This window comes from Pongo pygmaeus, chromosome 19 (genome assembly GCF_028885625.2).
Source record: "Pongo pygmaeus isolate AG05252 chromosome 19, NHGRI_mPonPyg2-v2.0_pri, whole genome shotgun sequence".
Classification (NCBI taxonomy): Eukaryota; Metazoa; Chordata; class Mammalia; order Primates; family Hominidae; genus Pongo; species Pongo pygmaeus.
In genome coordinates, this window is record NC_072392.2 from 67,788,211 (window position 1) to 67,808,578 (window position 20,368).

Consider the following 20,368-nt stretch of genomic DNA (forward strand, 5'->3'; position numbering starts at 1 on the left):
TTGTTTTCCTTTCTCTTCCTTTTGTTTTTTTCTAAGCTTTAACTGGTGTAATATGAATTCTAAGTGTATCTTAAATTTTCTTCATAGTTTTTATTTTACCACACTTAAACATTCCCCCAGTTTTTCTGGGGGGAAATTATTTGACTGTTTTTTCACTTTACCACCTTAGCTTTTTTTTTTTTTAAATCTCCAATATGAATCAAAGCTTCTTATTTTTAATTTTAAAAATTACTTATTTCTTAATTTTTTTGAGACATTCCAGCCCTATTGCCCAGGCTGGAATGCAGTGGTGTGATCATGGCTCACTGTAGCCTCAACCTCCCAGGCTCAAGCAGTACTCTCACCTCAGCCCTGAGTAGCTGAGACTACAAGCGCATGCCACCACACGTGGCTAATTGTTTTTTTTTTTTTTTTGAGACGGAGTCTTGCTCTGTTGCCCAGGCTGGAGTGCAGTGGCGTGATCTTGGCTCACTGCAAGCTCCGCCTCCTGGGTTCACGCCATTCTCCTGCCTCAGCCTCCCGAGTAGCTGGAACTACAGGCGCCCACCACCATGCCCGGCAAATTTTTGCATTTTTTCAGTAGAGACGGGGTTTCACCGTGTTAGCCAGGCTGGCCTCGAACTCCTGACCTCTGGTGATCCACCCACTTCTGCCTCCCAAAGCGCTGGGATTACAGGCATGAGCCACCGCGCCCGGCCGAAGTTTTGTATTTTTTGTAGAGCCAAGGTTTTGCCATGTTGCCCAGGCTGGTCTCAAACTCCTAGGCTCAACAATCTGTTTGCTTTGATCTCCCTCATGTTAGAATTACAGGCATTAGCCACTGTGCCAGCCTAAAAACTTCTTATTTTTTAAAAAGGTGATGTAGGAAGTAATCTTTAAGTATCATTAGTTCCCTATACTATTAGAAAACCAAGATTGGGAATGAGTGCTTTTTAAAAGATGAAAACAAATTGAAATAAATGTTATGTCAGGAGTTCATTAATTCTTGTTTTGTATAATAGAAAACAGATGATCTGGGCTATCTAATCTTAATGTGACTGATGTTATTTTTTTTTTTGAGACAGAGTCTCGCTCTGTCGCCCAGGTTGGAGTGCAGTGGTGCGATCTTGGCTCACTGCAACTTCCGCCTCCCAGGTTCAAGCGATTCTTTCTGCCTCAGCCTCTTGAGTAGCTGGGACTTCAGGTGCGTGCCACCACACCTGGCTAATTTTTGTATTTTTAGTAGAGGTGGAGTTTCACCCTTTTGGCCAGGCTGGTCTTGAACTCCTGACCTCAGGTGATATGCCCACCTCGGCCTCCCAAAGTGCTGGGATTACAGGCATGAACCATGACACCCAGCCTGATTTTTTGTTTTTTAAATAAAATATGAGACCAGGCGCGGTGGCTGACGCCTGTAATCCCAGCACTTTGGGAGGCCGAGGCAGGCGTATCACCTCAGGTCAGGAGTTCAAGACCAGCCTGGCCAAAAGGGTGAAACTCCGTCTCTACTAAAAATACAAAAATTAGCCAGGTGTGGCTAATTTTTACAGGTGGCGCATGCCTGTAATCCCAGCTACTTGGAAGGCTGAGGCAGGAGAATTGCTTGAACCTGGGAGGCGGAGGTTGCATTGAGCCAAGATCACGCCACTGCACTCTAGCCTGGGCAACAAAGCAAGACTCCATCTAAAACAAAAAAAGAAAATATGAATTTTGTGACAAAGTAAATGTAACCCAACATTTAATTTAAAATAAACATTTATTTAGGGGCACTGAGATAACTGTTGGCAGTACCTGTAGTCGGAGGAGAGGTGGATGCAATTTTTTTGTTGAGTGCCATTTGTTTGAGTGCTGGATGCCTTTTCTAGTTTTTGTGTTTATACAGTGTATTAGTGTCTTTAATTTTAAAAGACTGAGTTTGTCAATTCTCATGAACATATTTTAGGGGCACATATCCCTTTTAAAAAATAGCCACAATAAAAATTCAAGTTCTGCTCTAAAGACTACTTCCTTTGTTAAAAGGGGAAATTTTGGTTAAAGTTATTTGCTATTTGAGAAGCAAGAAAAAGTAAAGAAATAGGAACTGAATTAAAAGACACACTTTACAGCTTTTGATAGTATGGAATCTATCATGTTGCATGATTTAACAATGTTGAAAAGTTGAGTCTATAATACGTTTTTTAACAATTTTTGGTCATGTTTGAATTTGGAGATTTCTGATTACTTTTCGAAATCTAAATGAATATAAGAAATATTTTTTTACTTTTTCCAACATGAATAAAGGATTTTTTAAAATGCTGTATATTATTCCTTATCTGGAGTAGCAATAATACTTCCTGTTAATATCTTATGAATCTTAAGGATGAGTCTGTAATCGATATTGTGTGGAATAAGGAAGTTGTGAATTGAGAAAGCCTTGTTGCTTTTCAAGTGTGTAAGGAGTGTAATCAACTTTGCCATTCATAGTGTGGCAGTAATAGGTCTTTGTCAGAAAGTACTTTTTATATTTATTGTCTCTGTTGTATGTTGTGTATTTCTATCTTGTAAGCCAAATATTATCTAAAATTTGAGTCAAGCAAGTATAGATATTTTAATACAGTTGAAAATATTAAACTAGTCCAGTATGCCTCGCATTCTGCCTAGGTATGGTTGTGGTACACAAGAGTATGATATGGTCCTTGTGGTCAAAGAAATCATAGTTTAGTGGGGGGAGGAAGGGGAAGATTATGCGTATGGCCTACTAGTCTTTTTCCCATATATATTATATTTTTATATCATTGCGGTTAGGGTGTATATTTAATTTTGTATCTTTTCCTTAACGTTATCATAAGTATTTTTCCTTGTTGTATAATCTTCATTATTATTTTTATGTCCACATAAACCCACCATCCAGAAGCTATGCCATCTATTAACAATTTTTGTTTTCCCTGAGGACTGTGCTTTATTTTTTCCTCTAATGAGAATTATTTAATGGCCACTGTGTTTTTTACCATGGCAGCCCAGAAACAGAACAAACGTTGAAATGCAACCATAACAATTAGTTTGTTCCTTACCTGGTTGGCATATTTAAATTGTTTTTTTTCTTGATCCACGTTTTATACATGTATAATTAATATATTATGCTCTATTGTAAACTGTCTCAAATCCTTTGTGGAATGAAGAGGTGAATCAGGGTAAAATAAATGTAAGAAATTTAAAATACAAAAACCAAAAACTTCTGTTGGTTGGTTGGTCATTTTTTCTGGTATACTGAATCATATTGCAGTAAATATTTTTTTACATCTACAAGTTTTCCCTTCTATTGGTAGTTTTCTTAGAATATATTTAAGGAAGTAGGTAAAGGAATTTTAGTGCTTCTTGGCATATAATAGTTTGGCCATTTCTAATGTGAATAGAATTGGAGAAGTAAGGGTTAGTAGTAAATTCCATTTTGCTTGTCATAACTTATGAATTTGAACATTATTTACAGCATATTAGCACACAGAGCTGATATAGAATCATTTATTATTTGATTCTCTCTTAGGAAGCTTCTGTTGCCCTCAGGCTCCTTGGATTTACAGCTTATTTTTCCCTGAGTATAGAGCCATTGCCTTTTGTGGAGAAGCTGAAAAGATTTAGATAACAGTGATTTTTTTTTTAGTGGTTACTTCTTAATTTGGTGGCCATGTTTTTTTGGGGAGTACAGGTTTTTTTTTTTAAGAGATGAGGGTCTAATTCCTGTGTTTAAGTGATCCTCCCACCTCAGCCCTCCCGAGTAACTCAGATTACAGGTGCATGCCACTGCACCCATGGCTGTGATTTTAAGCTATTATATTTAGACTCTTCTTTAATTCCGCCCTTCCTTCCTTTAAATGAAAATTCATCTTTTTGAATTAAATGGAAAAATGTTGTTGGCACTGAAGTCAAATATGTTAGATCCTTATACTTTGACCTTTCTACCCTTTTCATCCCCCATATAACATTCCTTTGCTTTTTACATCTTGTGTCAAGATCTCAGTCTAGTAAAATACCTGCAAGCCTTCACTTTGAAACATTATTATTAGAAGGAAAACACTTCTTATTTCTTGGTCGTAAGAATAAGCACTCCACTAGATAGAAAGTTGGGGGAGATATTAACATGAACAATAACATAATTTTTATTTTAAAGGAATGTTTAAATTTTATTTAATTAATTAAATTTATTTAAAGGAATTAAATAAGGCTTAAAACAGATCTTCAACACAAGGTGAATGAAAAATTAAGAATTTTCACAGCACATAAACCATTTTAAAGTTGCCAAGTGTCATTTCATATCAAAGTTAATATTTGAGAGAGCCTAAATATTTTCTGTTGCTGTTTTTCAAATCACCTAAAAAAATACGTTCAGGCTTGTACAAAACTTTATCAGGTCCTTTACTGTGCTTTGTGATTAGCAATGAATGTTAGTATTTGGAAAAAATTGAATAATACTGTGATAGGACACTTTTTCCACTTTAGTTCTATGTCAATAGGCAATTCCTTCTACATAATTTTAAGAATGATAAAAGTAGATTACGAAGATTTATATATATATTTTAATGATGATATGTGTTTTTGTTGAAAGTATTTTTTTAATGAGGCAGCTTTAGGAATTTGAATTATATCTTTTAGTTTAAAAAAGAATGACAAGTTATTTAGAAAGCTACTTTTAGTCTGTTTAATCAGAATCTAGTTCTTTGCAATACTAAGAATATCTATATATTTAATAAACAATATATATCAGCTATTTCTTATTTAGAGCCTACATATGAGCGGGAAAGTAGAAAATTAGGCACAAGATAGTTTTTGCAAACACTAACATTACTTCTGCTTCATTAGGTAATACTTGTGGTCTTTAGCTGTTTTATGTTTTATTATTTGTATTTGGGCTCTTTCATTTTTGTAGTCTAGTGTTGTCTATTGAGAACCTTAAAGTTGTAATTTATAATTAATATCTAGAACTAAAGGCATCAGAAAATTAAGTTTTTGAGTAAGAGTTAAAGGATTTCTGGTGATTTGCTTAGAGAACAGGGAAAATACGAATAATTTGATTATTCTTTCAAACATATAAAGGGATGGATAAGGAGTATAGCAAGCTGTTTGTCTGTTATTTTGGAAGATTAAGTGAGAGAAAATGAATTTTTTGGCTTTGGTTGGTCATGAGGAAGTATTTCTTGGCCATGAGGGTGATACACAGGAATATGTGCAGAGGTTAAGCGTGGACTGTCCCTACATAGAGACTTTAGGTAGGAGAATCATCAACTTTGTTGTGGATGGCTTAGGTAACGTCTTCAAGACAGGGAACTGTCAGATCACTAGAAGTTTCTACCGCTGGGATTCTTTGAAGTTATCCTACTCTGTTTTGAGAATATGATCGTTGATTCATGGTAGCTTTAAAATATGTATAATTTCACATTGTGTCATTGATTAATAACATCATATCTGAAAATTTTTTGAAGTTGAGAGACATGGTAAAGGACTTAGTTGGTGAGGAGAGGTTGTTATTACTGTTTTGATGTGGTTGTCTGAGATTCCTTTGCTCTTAAGTCAGCCTTGCTTACCTGTTGGGACTTCTGATGCTAAATTGTTCAAGGAGAAGTTTCTGAAAGACCACATGTCAATCTTCTGAGGCCCAGCAACAGTTGGACTGTCTGCCTTCCAGGAACAGTAAAAACTGATGATTCCTTTTGAGAAGGCAAATAATGAGTTGGATATGGCATTCTAGCAGGTCTGTTTCTCTTTCTTCCCCCCGTAGGCCTATCAGCAGTCTGATGGGGCAGAAGACAACAGAGATGGAAGGTGTTCCAAACTTGGCAAAGGCCATCAATCTCAGGAGGTAAGCTCTGATTTTGAGCCGGCAGAGCAGGTGGCTCTTCCTGCCTTAATCTTATCCTCTTGCTTTTTGGAAAGATGGATAGAAAGAGCGCTCAAAATGAGGCTGAAGTATCTCCATTCATTATTATTAAGGGGAAATTTTGGATTTGTCTTTTGATTGTTCTTTTTTCTTGCCCCCTCACCTTTTTTTCTTTTTAGATAACATGATTTGCCTTTTTTTTTTTTAACTCCCCAGAAAATTAGCAATTTTAAAAATGGCAGTTACTTATCAGTTGTTTTGTGATAGGATGAACAGAATCTTGTTTATTTCCAGTTAATCTCGGCTTGGAGCTAGTTTCGATGAGTAAAATGACAAGGTTTTAGAATTTTCCCTGAGATCGTTTTGAAGTTTAGGTTTATGTGATAACTATTAAACAAGAAATGACCTTTTAATACACTTCAAATGGAATGCAACAATATAGGTATAGGTTAACTTCATGGTACTTGAGGCTTTCGAGGATGTCTATAGTCCTTGCCAGGTGGGCTTTTCTTTCTTGCTTTCCCCTTCCCTTCTACTTCCTTTTCTTTTCCCTTTAACTGATTCCTTAGTGGCATTCAGGACTTTAAAGAGATGGCTCTTCCACACTTTTAAATGACTTCTCAAAAGTGTTTATACCATCTTATGGGACTTAGGCCTTGAGTAAGCTGAGTTCATTGGATATGTTGTACTGAGTTATTGTAAGTATTTTCAGAAAAGAAAGGTTCTGAATTTGTATTATTTGATCTTGGTGTATGTGTGTATATTTTCTATGTATTATATGATCAATTATATATGATCTTTGTGTTAGATGATTTATATTGTAAGTACCTACAAGGATAATAATAAAATTTAGGATCACAGTATAGGTAAAGAAAACATGAAATACACAAAGTCATAAAACAGTTTCTGTTCAGGTTCTTGCTGTAGGTGTTAGGCAGGAGAGAATATACCACCAGAAAAACATTCAGAAAATCATTTATAATAACAGACGTAAACTATCCTTTTTTTTTTTTTTGAGACAGACTCTTGCTCTGTCGCCAGGCTAGAGCGCAGTGGTGTAGTCTCGGCTCACTGCAGCCCCCACCTCCCAGGTTCAAACGATTCCCCCGCCTCAGCCTCCCTAGTAGCTGGGACTACAGGAGTGTGCCACCATACCTGGCTAATTTTTTGTATTTTAGTAGAGATGGGGTTTCACCATGTTGGCCAGGATGGTCTTGATCTCGGGGTTTCACCATGTTAACCAGGATGGTCTCCATCTCCTGACCTCGTGATCTGCCTGCCTTGGCCTCCCAAAGTGCTGGGATTACAGGCGTGAGCCGCCGCACCTGGTCTTTTTTTTTTTTTTTCGAGACGGAGTCTCACTGTGTCGCCCAGCCTGGAGTGCAATGGCATGATCTTGGCTCACTGCAGCCTGTGTCTCCTGGGTTCAAGCAATTCTCCTGTCTCAGCCTCCTGAGTAGCCGAAGTAAACTATTCTTAAAACATAATGGGGACTGGAGACAATGGCTCACACCTGTAATCTCAGTATTTTGGAAAGCTGAGGCGGGAGGAGTGCTTGAGACCAGGAGTTCGAGACCAGCCTGGGCAACATAGTGAGACCTTGTCTCTACAAAAAATCAAAAAATTATCTTGGCCTGGTGGCACACGTCTATAGTGCCAACTGCTTGGGAGGATCACTTGAGCCTGGAGGATTGCTTGAGCCCAGGAAGTCAAGGCTGCAGTGAGCTGTGATTGTGCCATTGCACTCCAGCCTGGGAAACAGAACAAGACCCTGTCTCAAGAAAAAAAAAAAAAAAAAGCATAATGGGGTAACATACCTTTGATAATTTGGAATGCTAACTTTTAAGAGGATTTTAATACATGTTTATAAGCTGATATATGTTAAGCTAACTGTAGTTGCTATAGCAAACTAGCCACAAAAATTGTATGTTAATGACTCAAATGTTATTTCTTGCTTACGTAAAGTTTAAAAAGTGGATGTTTCAGATAAGTGGGTGGCTTTTGTGGAGACATGGGCATTTCCCCCTTTATAGCTTCTAAGTTTGTCTTACCTGCATTAAGTTGGAGGAAGGGTAAAGGGCATGGAGCATCGTGTGTGGAGGGTTTTTACTGGACCAGGCCTAGGAGTAGCACACATCACTTTTACTACTACTTCATTGGCTATAAGTCAGTCAGAGGCTACCTGCAGGGGCTGAGATGGATAGCCTAGCTATTTGCCCAAGCAAAAGAGGAAACTGTTTTGGTTAACATCTGGCCAGTCTTTGCCTCAGCTTAACAGCCTTAGTAGGGCCATTAGTATGTTATTTTGCGCAAGTGTTGAGGCAAAGGAATGATTCTGCCTAAGGCTTAGCAACCATCTGCCTATTCTTTCTACTGTGAATTATCTGAGGAGGAGAAGAGAAGGACATTTTAATGAAATGTCCTTCTCTTATAGCATAAATGTTGAGATTTTCTTTTTGATCCCTTACCATTTGACTTTTTCTTTAAAATATAGGTTATTAAATTAAGACATAATTTCCTCATACTTGTGTTAAGGGATAGGTTTCAAATGACTCTTTTTAAAATTGAAATCCAGGCTGGGCCTGGTGGCTTGTGCCTATAATTCCAGGAATTTGGGAGGCTGAGGCAGGAGGATTACTTGAGCCCAGGAGTTCATAACCAGCCTGGGCAAAATAGCGAGACCCTGTCTCTATTTAAAAATAAAATTAAATTAAAAATTGAAATCTAATTCATATATCATAAAATCCACCATTTTATTTTATTTCTTTATATATATATTTTTTGAGATGGAATTTTGTTCTAATTGCCCAGGCTGGAGTGCAATGGTGCGATCTCAGCTCACTGCAACCTTCGCCTCCCAGATTCAAGCAATTTTCCCACCTCAGCCTCCTGAGAAGCTAGGATTACAGGCACCTGCCACCATGCCCAGCTAATTTTTTGTATTTTTAGTAGAGACGGGGTTTCATCATGTTGGCCAGGCTGGTCTCGAACTCCTGATCTCAGATGATCTGTCCGCCTTGGCCTCCCAAAGTGCTGGGATTATAGGCCTGAGCCACCGCACCCGGCCAAAATTCACCATTTTGAAGTGTACAATTCAGTGGTTTTTAGTACAATTTTCAAGGTTGTACAACTGCCACCACTAATTCCAGAACATTTCTATCACCCCAAGAAGAACCACCCCCTCATACCTGTTAAACTTACTCCTGCTTTTCTGCTTCCCCTTGTCCCTGAAAACCACTAATCTAATTTTTGTCTGTATAGATTTGCCTGTTCTGGACATTTCATAATAATAGGATCATACAATATATGGTCTTTTGTGACTGGCTTCTTTCACCTAGCATAAAGGTTCATTCATGTTGTAGCATGTGTCGGTACTTCCTTCCTTTTCATAACCGAATAATATTCTTTTATGGGATACCCTCCACCCCCATTTCAATTGCCTATATATCCTGCTAGAGCTAGAAACAACCAAAATTATAACTTTGCTATCTGAAAGTCTGTAGTAATATAGTTTTAAAGAGCTGAGTATAATGAATAACCACTTTGGGAAGATATTCATTGGATTTCCTCTTGGCATCTTGACTCATTTAGTTCCTCATGAATGGGTACGTAGATAACTTAATGTTTGAACCGTCTTTACATGCTGTGGTTGCCTACTAGGAGTAGGTAGTATATTAGTCATCTTGTTTTATTTGTATAATTAGCTATCAGTGACACATCTGAATATAACTAAGCAGAATGATAAACCTTCTGTTTAATTTTAATGGGAAAGATAAATGAATTAGTTAAGGGCCTTAAGTAAGTAGGCTGAGGTGAACAGGCTCTAATTTACTCTTCTACTGGAGTGGAGAGGAAGATGGAAGTGGATATGATACTTATGCTAGAGGATAATACTTACGTCTAATTTATGTAGATATTTTAACCCTTTTTTATTTTTTGTCTGCTTTTACTTTATTTTTTTTAAATTCCATTTTATTATTATTTTTTTTACTTATTTACTTATTTATTTATTTATTTTTTTATTTTTGAGATGGAGTCTGGCTCTGTTGCCCAGGCTGGAGTGCAGTGGCATGATCTTGGCTCAGTGCAACCTCCACCTCCCAGGTTCAAGCAATTCTCTTGCCTCAGCCTCCCAAGTAGCTGGGATTACAGGCATGTGCCACCACACCCAGCTATTTTTTGTTTTTAGTAGAGACAGGATTTCACCATGTTGGCCAGGCTGGTCTCCAACTCCTGACCTCAGGTGATCCACCCACCTTGGTCTCCCAAAGTGCTGGGATTACAGGTGTGAGCCACTACGCCTGGCCCTGGCCTGCTTTTATTTTAGATGTTGCAAAATTCAGTATTTTGCCTGTTATTTAACAGGTTACAGACAAAATACATTTATATGAAAAGCTGAGACAGAGGTTAATTTAAGTATACTTTATGATTTATTTTGTATCAAAAACTTAGCGAAAAGATAGACGTCATCAGCATACATTTTTTTTTTTTTTTTTTTTTTTTTGAGATGTAGTCTCGCCCTGTGGCCCAGGCTGGAGTATAGTGGCACAGTTTTGGCTCACTGCAACCTCCACCTCCCAGGTTCAAACGATCCTCCTGCCTCAGCCTCCCAAGTAGCTGAGATTACAGGCATGCACCACCACGTCCAGCTGAATTTTTTTGTATTTTTTGTAGAGATGTGGGGTTTTGCCATGTTGGCCAGGCTGGTCTTGAACTCCTGACCTCAGGTGATACGCTCGCCTCGGCTTCCCAAAGTACTGGGATTACAGGCGTGAGCCACTGTGCCCGGCCAGCATACAAGTTTCTAATATGTAACAGTAAGTTGAAAATATCTTAAAATACCACTTTTTGTGCATTAAAAACATGAAATTTTGTGTGTGAAAGAGATAGTAAAAGTTTGAGACCTGTAATTTTAAGACCTTTAGCTTAGCTCTTATGAAAATAACAGGCATAAACTATGGTAATCTAGACAATGGAATATTAGTAGTGCTGAAAAGAAATAAAGTGTTTGTCCAGGAAAAGACGTGGAGTAGGTTGTGTGTGGTGGCTCACGCCTGTAATCCCAGCACTTTGAGAGGCGGAGGCAGGTGGATCTCCTGAGGTCAGGAGTTCGAGACCAGCCTGGCCAACGTGGCAAAACCCTGTGTCTACTAAAATACAAAAATTAGCCAGGCATGGTGGTGGGTGCCTGTAGTCCCAGCTACTCAGAAGGCTGAGGCACGAGAATTGCTCGAACCTGGCAGGCGGAGGTTGCAGTGAGCTGAGATCATGCCACTACACTCCAGCCTGGGTGAAAGAGCAAGACACTGTCTCAAAAACAAACAAAAGATATGGCGTAACCTCAAATGCATATTACTAAGTGAAAGAAGCCAATCTGAAAAGGCTAGGTGCTATATGATTCCAACTATGTGACATTCTGGAAAAGGCAAAACTATGGAGACAGTAAAAAGATCATTGATTGCCAAGGTTTGGGAGATGGTAGGGAGGGATGAATAGGTGGAGCACAGAGGATTTTTAAGGCAGTGAACTTATTTTGTTTGATACTGTAATGGTGGTCACATGTCATATTTTCGTCAAAAGCTGTAAAGTATACAACACTAAGAGTGTACCCTAATGTAATTGATACATTTTGGGTGATAAGCATGTTTCAGTGTAGGTTCATCGATTGTAAAAGGTATACCACTCTGATTCTGGTTGTTGATGGTAGGGGAGGTTGCGTGTGTAGGGTGGCTGCAAATACATGGAAATTCTCTGTACTTTCATTCAATTCTGCTGTGACCCTAAAACGGCTCTAAAAATAGTCTATTAAAAAAAATTAAAAGGGACAGGTCATCTGTAACTCCAGGTAGTTTGCATGTGCTAAATGCCCTTTTTCTGTGATAAATGGTTGCTATTAAATAAAAAAAAAGATATGTATGTATATTATTTATATGAGATTAGTAAATATAACCATTTCACCTTTTGAAAGAGATGGTTAGAGAATGGATTGATAGTTTATCAAATGTTATTTTTGAGGTAAAAGTAAGACTGTATTGCCAAATGGAAGTAAATTTAGCAAAAAGTAACCCTGATGGGTTAGAAAGCTGTGAATGGAGGCTGAAGGAATTAATGATAGAAATAATTCAAAATGCTTAAGGAGAACAAAATGATTACTAGAACTTTAAGGAATTTTTATGGATGAACCTAAGCTTATGTGAACAATGGTCATATTCATTTAGATAAATATTGGAAATCTCCCAAAACTAGTGGTATATTGTGTTATATGTCTCCTTCCCACAAGCCTTTTTTTTTTTTTTTTTTTTGAGACAGAGTTTTCGCTCTTGTTGCCCAGACTAGAGTACAATATTGCGATCTCAGCACACTGCAACCTCCACCTCCCAGGTTAAAGTGATTCTCCTGCCTCAGCCTTCCGAGTAGCTAGGATTACAGGCGTGCACCACCATGCCCAGCTAATTTTTGTATTATTAGTAGAGGGGTTTCACCATGTTGGCCAGGCTGGTCTCGAACTCCTGACCTCAGGTGATCTGCCCGCCTTGGCCTCCCACAGTGCTGGCATTACAGGTTTGAGCCACCGCTCCTGGCCTAATCTCACTATTAAGTGGTGTACATTTGACACAAAGCAATGCAAACAAATTGATTAGGAAACTGGCATAAAATCAATCAGGACCTGACTTTGTTTTGTGGGATTATAATGTTTTGTTCTGTAAGGTATAAACCCAGCTCTCTGACCAAGTCAGTTGACAAACATCTTATATAAAAGCTTCTCTCGGTGGGGTGCGGTGGCTCACGCCTGTAATCCTAGCACTTTGGGAGGCTGAGGTGGGCGGATCACGAGGTCAGGAGATCGAGACCATCCTGACCAACATGGTGAAACCCCATCTCTACTAAAAATACAAAAATTAGCTGGATGTGGTAGTGCACGCCTATAGTCCCAGCTACTCAGGGAGGCTGAGGCAGGAGAATCGCTTCAACCAGGGAGGTGGAGGTTGCAGTGAGCCGAGATTGCGCTGTTGCACTCCAGCCTGGGGACAGAGTGAGACTCTATCTCAAGGAGAGAAAAAAAAAAAAAAAGCTTTTCTCTGAGGTTTGCTTAATGGTACAAGTCAGCCAGGGCTTCCATAACAAAATATTACAGACTGGGTGGCTTCAATAGCAGAAATTTATTTCTCACAGTCTGGAGGCTGCAAATCTGAGATCCATGGTACAAGCAGATTTGGTTTCTCCTGAGGCCTTTCTCCTTGGCTTGCAGGTGGCTGCTTTACCTCTGTGTCCTAATATGGCCTTTTGCCTATCTCTTGCTGTTACAAGGATACCAGCCCTGTTGAATCAGGGCCCCACCCTAATGATCTCATTCAACCTTAATTACCTACCTTCTTCTGTCTTTTTTTTAAAAAAAAAAAAAAAAAAGACAGAGTCCCGCTCTGTCACCGAGGCTGGAGTGCAGTGGTGCAATCTCAGCTCACGGCAACCTCCATCTCCCAGATTCAAGCGATCCTCCTGCCTCAGCCTCCCGAGTAGCTGGGATTACTGCTATTTGCCGTAACGCCTGGCTAATTTTTGTATTTTTAGTAGAAATGGGGTTTCACCATGTTGGCCAGGCTGGTCTCGAACTCTTGCCCAGGTAATCCACCTGCCTCGGCCTCCCAAAGTGCTGGGATTACAGGTGTGAGCCACCTCGCCCGGCCCTTAATTATCTTCTTAAAGGCCCTATCCCCCAAATGCAGTCATATTGGAAGGTAGAGCTTCAACCTATGAATTTGGCGGGTGAGGGAGCACAATTCAGTCCTTAACAGGTCAGTAGATAAGAGTTCTCTGTGGGGATGGGGAGCAAAGAGTGTTGTGACTTGACAATCAGATCCAGAAAAGTCTTACAGATCATTGTAAGAATTTTTTTTTTCCTTTTAAAAATGAGATCGGAAGCTTTGAAGTTTTGAGCGGTTAGTCACTGTTTGATTCCATCTCTATTTTGAGAATGTAGGGAACAAGACTAAGTAGAGAAACTAGTCAGGAGACCAGGATTATTATTGTAATAACCTAAGCAAGAGATGATGTCTTGGGTCAAGGTGAGAGTGATGAAGGTGGTAAAAGTGGTAAGATTCTGGTTTTTTGTTTGTTTGTTTGTTTTTTGAGACGGAGTCACACTCTGTCGCCAGGCTGGAGTTGCAGTGGCGCAATCTTGTCTCACTGCAACCTCCGCCTCCTGGGTTCAAGCGATTCTCCTGCCTCAGCCTCCCAAGTAGCTGGAATTACAGGCATGCACCACCACGCCCAGCTAGTTTTTGTATTTTTAGTAGAGATGGGGTTTCACCATGTTGGCCAGGCTGTTCTCGAACTTCTGACCTTGTGATCCGCCCACCTCGGCTCTCAAAGTGCTGGGACTACAGGCGTGAGCCATCACATTTTCTTTATCCAGTCTATTCGGTAACATTTTTGTTCTCTCCCTGAGAATGCTAAAGTCAGAGCAATAAAGCTTGTTTGTTATTCTGAATAGTTTGTTTAAATCCCGTTCTACATGTTGAATTCATAGCCGTTGTAGGATAACATAAGGAAGAATGAGTATTCAAGCAGAGGAAAGTGCCTGTGTGAATGGATGCACATTGTGTTTGAACTGAGGTGGGCTGGGGCTATACAGACATAAATACATCAGGTCACTAATTCCTCCCCAGAGGTAACTACTATCCTGACTTCTAACATTTCAGATTAGTTTTGTGTTATGTCTTTGAATTTTGTATTCTTTTGTTTCTGCTTCTTTCCTTCAACATCATATTTGTGCTATTGGTCTGTGATGTTGTGTTTGGCAATAATTTGTTTATTCACATTGTACAGTATTCCAGTACATGAATATTTATCCATTCTACTCTTGATGGACAGTTGGGTTGTTTTCAGATTGTGCTTCTTTGAACATTGTTTTAAATACCTTTGGGTGGACATATATATAGGCTTTCTAGCAATGACATTGTTTTGTCATAGGGTTGGCAAACATTCAACTTAGCTAAATCTTGCCAAACCGTTCTTAAATTGGGCATACCAAGTTATGGTGTATGAAACCATACACCACAGTTTATGAAAGTTCCAGTAGTTCCACATCCATACTGGCACTTGGTGTATTGTGTTTTTCATTGTAGCCATTCAGAAGCATGGTGGTGTTGCATTTTGGTTTTAATGTGCATCTCCCTGACTTGGGTACACATTTTGCTTGGCAGTGTGATGCCTTTGTGTCAAAGTATCTGTGAATGGGTTGTTCCTGTAAGAACAGAGGAGTTTTTTGTTTGAAGCATACTCCCTCTGCCCAAAGTGAAATCTTAAAGTAAACTCCAGTATACAAAACAGATTAAAAGGAGTATTTTCTGAGAAGCAGTATAGCATGGTAATTAAGAACACAGATTCTGGAGCCAGATTCTGAGAGGAATCCTTGCTTTGCCATTTTCTATCTGTGTGACTTTGGGCAAGTTACTTAGCTCCTATTTGCTTCAGTTTCCTCATCTCTACCGTGGATGTAGTAATAATACTTTCATCGTAAGGTTAATGTTAGGCTCAAATAAGTTAGTTTATATGCAGTTCTTAGGACTGTATGGTACATAATAAGCACTTGATATTGTTGGCTGCTATTAGTAGTGGTGGTGTTGGTGATACAAATTTATTTATGCATTTATATCAGCTGACAAGAATAATAAGGCTCTACTATTGAGCACAAATTTGAAATTGAGGATTATGAATGATAGTTGGATTTTATTTTAGCCTCAGCATCCAATTTTTGTTTTTGTTGCACATTATCAAGAAAATAATGATTCAAAAAGATGAACAATTGAAAATAGATATGTTTTGTCCAGTAGTCTCAGAATTCCTTTAAGCTTTTGATCAGTTTAAATGACAAGTAGTAGAAAATGTTTATTTTGAAATTATTAAATATCCATAATTTGCTTGGATTTCCTGTTTTTAAATAAAAATCATAGAATTAAATTTTATTAAAACAATTAATTTATGGTTTTAGCGTCTATTATTTTGTCACAACACATCTGCATAATAAGTTTGCTTATTATCGCTTTCAGCCGCAGGATAAGATGAGCAGCAGATGTACTCAACACTTGTGTGGCATGATAAAATGTGCTCCGTGGGTACTGTAGTGTGTGTTTGCTCTCTGGTGCAAATGTAATGAGCCAGCGACACATAGGCTTGAATTAGAAACAAATCAAAACAAAGACAGCTACAGTTTTCCTAATCACATATTTTCAAGATATTTAAACAAATTATGGCAAGTAAAGGTACACAAACCCAAAATGAATTTTCTGGGCAGCACCAGGTATGTTTTGTTTGATGTCTGGTGTGTTAATACTAGGAGGCATATAAAACATTCGTTTATCTGCTGTCAGAGTATTAGTTCATACTAGTTCCTTCTACAGCTGTCCTCCACAGTCACCAGTTGTAGATTACACACAGCCTTGCCTGTTTGCAGCCGGCTGACCCTTAAACCCAGGGAACATTTTCAACTATGCTGAGGCTTCCCAACAGACTAAATGAGTACCTTGACAAACTCTTCTAGCACCAGCTTTATTTCTCCCCAGACTGTCTCCCACTGCTCCTTAGCCAAGTATGGGCTCCTCCAGACTGGCCAGTCTCCCCTCTGCCTCACCACCACCCTCTGCCTCACCACTGGCATGGTTTTGTGTTCCCTTCTTTGTGGTAACAGTGTCAGGAATGCTCTCATTACCATCTGTCTTGAGTACTGTAATTTCTTCCTTTGTGGTTCTGTGTGGACACCACCTCCTCCCTGAATCATTCCTCTTTGCTATCAGTTATTCTTTCCTGTGGAATCCTGTCCTGACATTCTGTATCTCAGGATCTATTAATAAAACTTTTTTTTTTTTTTTTAATATCCTGAAGTTGTACTCTGAGCACTACCTCAAGTCAGTGCCACTCACAAAACCCATCAGCAGAGGGAGCTAAATAAAAGAAGATGAGTCCATGAAATTGAAGAGACCTGAAGCAGAAAAAGTACTTATAAACAATCAACTTTCACAAACTGCCAGTGCTAAAGAGCTTGAGTAGTGTTGGAAATACATTATTTGGGCCCTAATCCCAGTTTAAAACTTTGATAAGGTGATTTGTGTTTTTGAAAGAGTTAATTCTGTATTATGTTAAAAAAAAAAAAACTGTTTAGGGGGATGACCTGATAAATAGAGGAATATTAGAGAACCAATCTAATGTATTCCGCTCATCTGAAAGTTTTCATTATTAAGGATGATGAAATGAGGTCACTGCTTTGTGAAGACTTGCATATGGAACACTGAGTCTGAAAGTTGCTAAGGATTATGGATAGCCCATTCTGAGTTTAACATGTACTTTTTCAAGTAAATTTCTTATTTTGTTTTGATCAAGTGTATGTGTCTTAATTTCAGTTAGCAGACTTGAAGAAAGAGAAGCAGAACTGAAGAAGGAATATAATGCATTACATCAAAGACACACTGAGGTGGGTTTCTAGGTTTTTCATTACCATGCTATTATTGAGACAAAGAAATGAACCTTAGAAAATATGTCTTAATTTTTCTTTGAAAATCAGAATTTTTTTAAAAAGAATAATTCTTGGGGATTCTTTCAAGAAAACATTAAATTTCATGTGGCATTTACCTAGTTACCAAATGTCAACTTTTCTTGGAATTAGCTTTTCATGGGGTGAATTAGTATGCTACAGAATAATTTAGTTATTTAAGGCAGCTATAGTACTTCTCTCCTTGGCTGGCTAAGCAAAAACCTATGTGCACATAATGAAGTCTCTGTGATGCTAAGATGAGAGAACTGATTTGTTTTTTTATGAGTTTGGAAATTATGGATTGGTAAGTTATTGGTAAAGGGTCTCTACACTTATTATCCATTGTAAAGGACTTATTTGCATTAAGTTCATAACAAATAATATAAGCACAAATTATAATGTGTTAAAATAACTCAAAAGTAGGTTTTTTGCATGAGTTTTCAGTATTTTAAATTAACAGTTTCAGCACAGTCTCCTCAAAGGAAATTAGAAAATGTACTTGAGGGTTTTTTAAGCTTTTTATGATTCCCTGTCAGCCTTTCATGTTGCTTTTGTTTCTATTATCTTAATGTGAAAATTATTTTTGTATGTCATGGTCAGTCTGGGGTTCACATACCCAAATAAATATAATTTTTATAGTTTTATACAGTATTTGTTACATGAAAAAAATAATTCCTCTCTCTTTCCCCTTGCTAGTCGTATATTTCCCATGATACATATGGTTCCAGTCTTAGCCCGTTTTTTTGTTTGTTTTTTCTCCCTAGTTTGTGTGATCTCTTATCCTGCGTCTGGTAGAAACTATGTTGTTGTTTTTCTTTAGAAGAGTATAAAAACCTTTATAATCTATAATCATAAAACAATTTAAAATCATGTTTTGGAGAATATCCACACAGATTGTATTATGTGTACAGTAAGCATATTAATGCTACAAAGATTGTACTTACATTATTATATTGTAGCTGTATTCGGTTGTTGCTTGTGTGGGTGTGTGAGAGGGAGAGTCTTGCTCTGTTGCCCAAGCTGTAGTGCAGTGGCGCAATCTCGGCTCACTGCAACCTCCATCTCCTGGGTTCAAGCGATTCTCCTCCCTCAGCCTCCCAAGTATCTGGGATTACAGGTGTGTGCCACCATACCCGGCTAACTTTTGTATTTTTAATATAGTAGAGACGAGGTTTCTCCATGTTGGCCAGGCTGGGCTTGAGCTCCTGACCTCAGGCAATCCACCCACCTCGGCCTCCCAAAGTGCTGGCATTACAGGTGTGAGCCAGTGTGCCTGGACGTTGCTGTTTATTTATTTATTTATTTATTTAAAAAAATGTTTTAATACTAGCCATTGCTTTTAAGGAACAGAAAACCCCACCACACATTGCATTTGAATAATGTGGTTAGCACTTTCTTGGGTTAGGGTGTAGAATTTTTCCCTGTTAGCCTTGACACGTGAGATTTGATTATTACAATCTTAGCTTAATAACCATACTCAAAGCATGAAGTATCACAGAATTGATATCCAGTAGTAGATGGAAAGGATGGTCCATGACGGGCTGGAACCATAGAGCTCAGGGAAGACAGGAGCAGGTTATACAGCAGCTTTTTCAGTGTGTAAAAAATACCCACATTTGGCCAGGTGCGGTGGCTCACACCTGTAATCCCAGCACTTTGGGAGGCCGAGGCGTGTGGATCATGAGGTCAGGAGATTGAGACCATCCTGGCTAACACGGTGAAACCCCGTCTCTACTAAAAATACAAAAAATTAGCCAGGCGTCGTGGCGGGAGCCTGTAGTCCCAGCTACTCGGGAGGCTGAGGCAGGAGAATGGTGTGAACCCGGGAGGCGGAGCTTGCAGTGAGCCAAGATCATGCCACTGCACTCCAGCCTGGGCAACAGAGCGAGACTCTGTCTAAAAAAAAAAAACCCCACATTTTGGCTGGGAGCAGTGGCTCATGCCTGTAATCCCAGCACTTTGGGAGGCCAAGGTGAGCAGATCACTTGAGCCCAGGAGTTTGAGACCAGCCTGGGCAACATGGTGAAACCCCAACTCTACCAAAAAAAATATATACAAAAATAGCCAGGCATGGTGGCCTGCGCCTGTAGTCCCAGCTATTCAGGAGGCTGAAGTGGGAGGATCACTTGAGCCCAGGAGGTAGGGGATACAGTGAGCCAATATTGTGCCACTGCACTCCAGCCTGGGCAACAGACCCTGTCTCCAAAAAAAAAAAAAAAGCCCTCACATTTTAATGACATTTGTTAGACATTAAGGTTTAATTTTAGTGGATATTAAGATTTAATGACATTTGGTGGATATTAAGATATTAAGGTTGCTAAAAGGCCTATTACTGATTTTCACATCATTCATTTCAGTGCCTAAACAATGTACTCTATGTACTGTTTGCTTAAGTAGTACTTATTAAAGCTGATAATTATAATACATATTTTTTATATATATGTGTGTATATATATATATATATATATTTTTTTTTTAATTAGGGTCTCACTCTGTTTCCCAGGCTGGAGTGCAATGGCACGGTCATAGCGTACTGCAGCCTCAACCTCCTGGGCTCAAGCAGTCCTCCCACCTCAGCTTCCCAAGTAGCTGGGACCACACACGTGCATGCTAATTTTTTTTTTTTTTTTGAGATGGAGTCTCGTTCTGTCGCCCAGGCTGGAGTACAGTGGCTTGATCTCAGCTCACTGCAACCTCCGCCTCCTGGGTTCAAGCGATTCTCCTGCCTCAGCCTCCTGAGTAGCTGGGATTACAGGAGCGTGCCACCACGCCTGGCTAATTTTTGTTATTTTAGTAGAGGTGGGGTTTTCCCATGTTGGTCAGGCTGGTCTCAAATTTCTGACCTTGTGATCCATCTGCCTTGGCCTCCCAAAGTGCTGGGATTACAGGCGTGAGCCACCACTCCTGGCCAGTGCACGCCAATTTTTAAAATGTTTATTTATTTTTATTTTTTGTAGAGATAAGGTCTCACTATGTTGCCCAGGCTGGTCTGGAACTCCTGGGCTCAAGTGATC

At 39.0% G+C, this 20,368-nt stretch overlaps 1 protein-coding gene across 8 annotated transcripts in view; it reads left to right on the forward strand.

Annotated features, from left to right (window-relative positions):
• The window catches only part of SPAG9 (sperm associated antigen 9), a 157,226-nt gene that overhangs the window by 46,103 nt on the left and 90,755 nt on the right, over positions 1 to 20,368 (forward strand). For 7 of the 8 annotated variants that reach the window (XM_054460062.2, XM_054460063.2, XM_054460065.2 and 4 more), the window contains exon 3: positions 17,224 to 17,294. In XM_054460062.2, the coding sequence (XP_054316037.1) occupies positions 17,224 to 17,294 (71 nt within the window). Of the gene's footprint in view, positions 1 to 5,754; positions 5,810 to 17,223; positions 17,295 to 20,368 lie in introns of those variants that run through there. The other variant, XM_054460070.2, reaches the window with a different exon arrangement.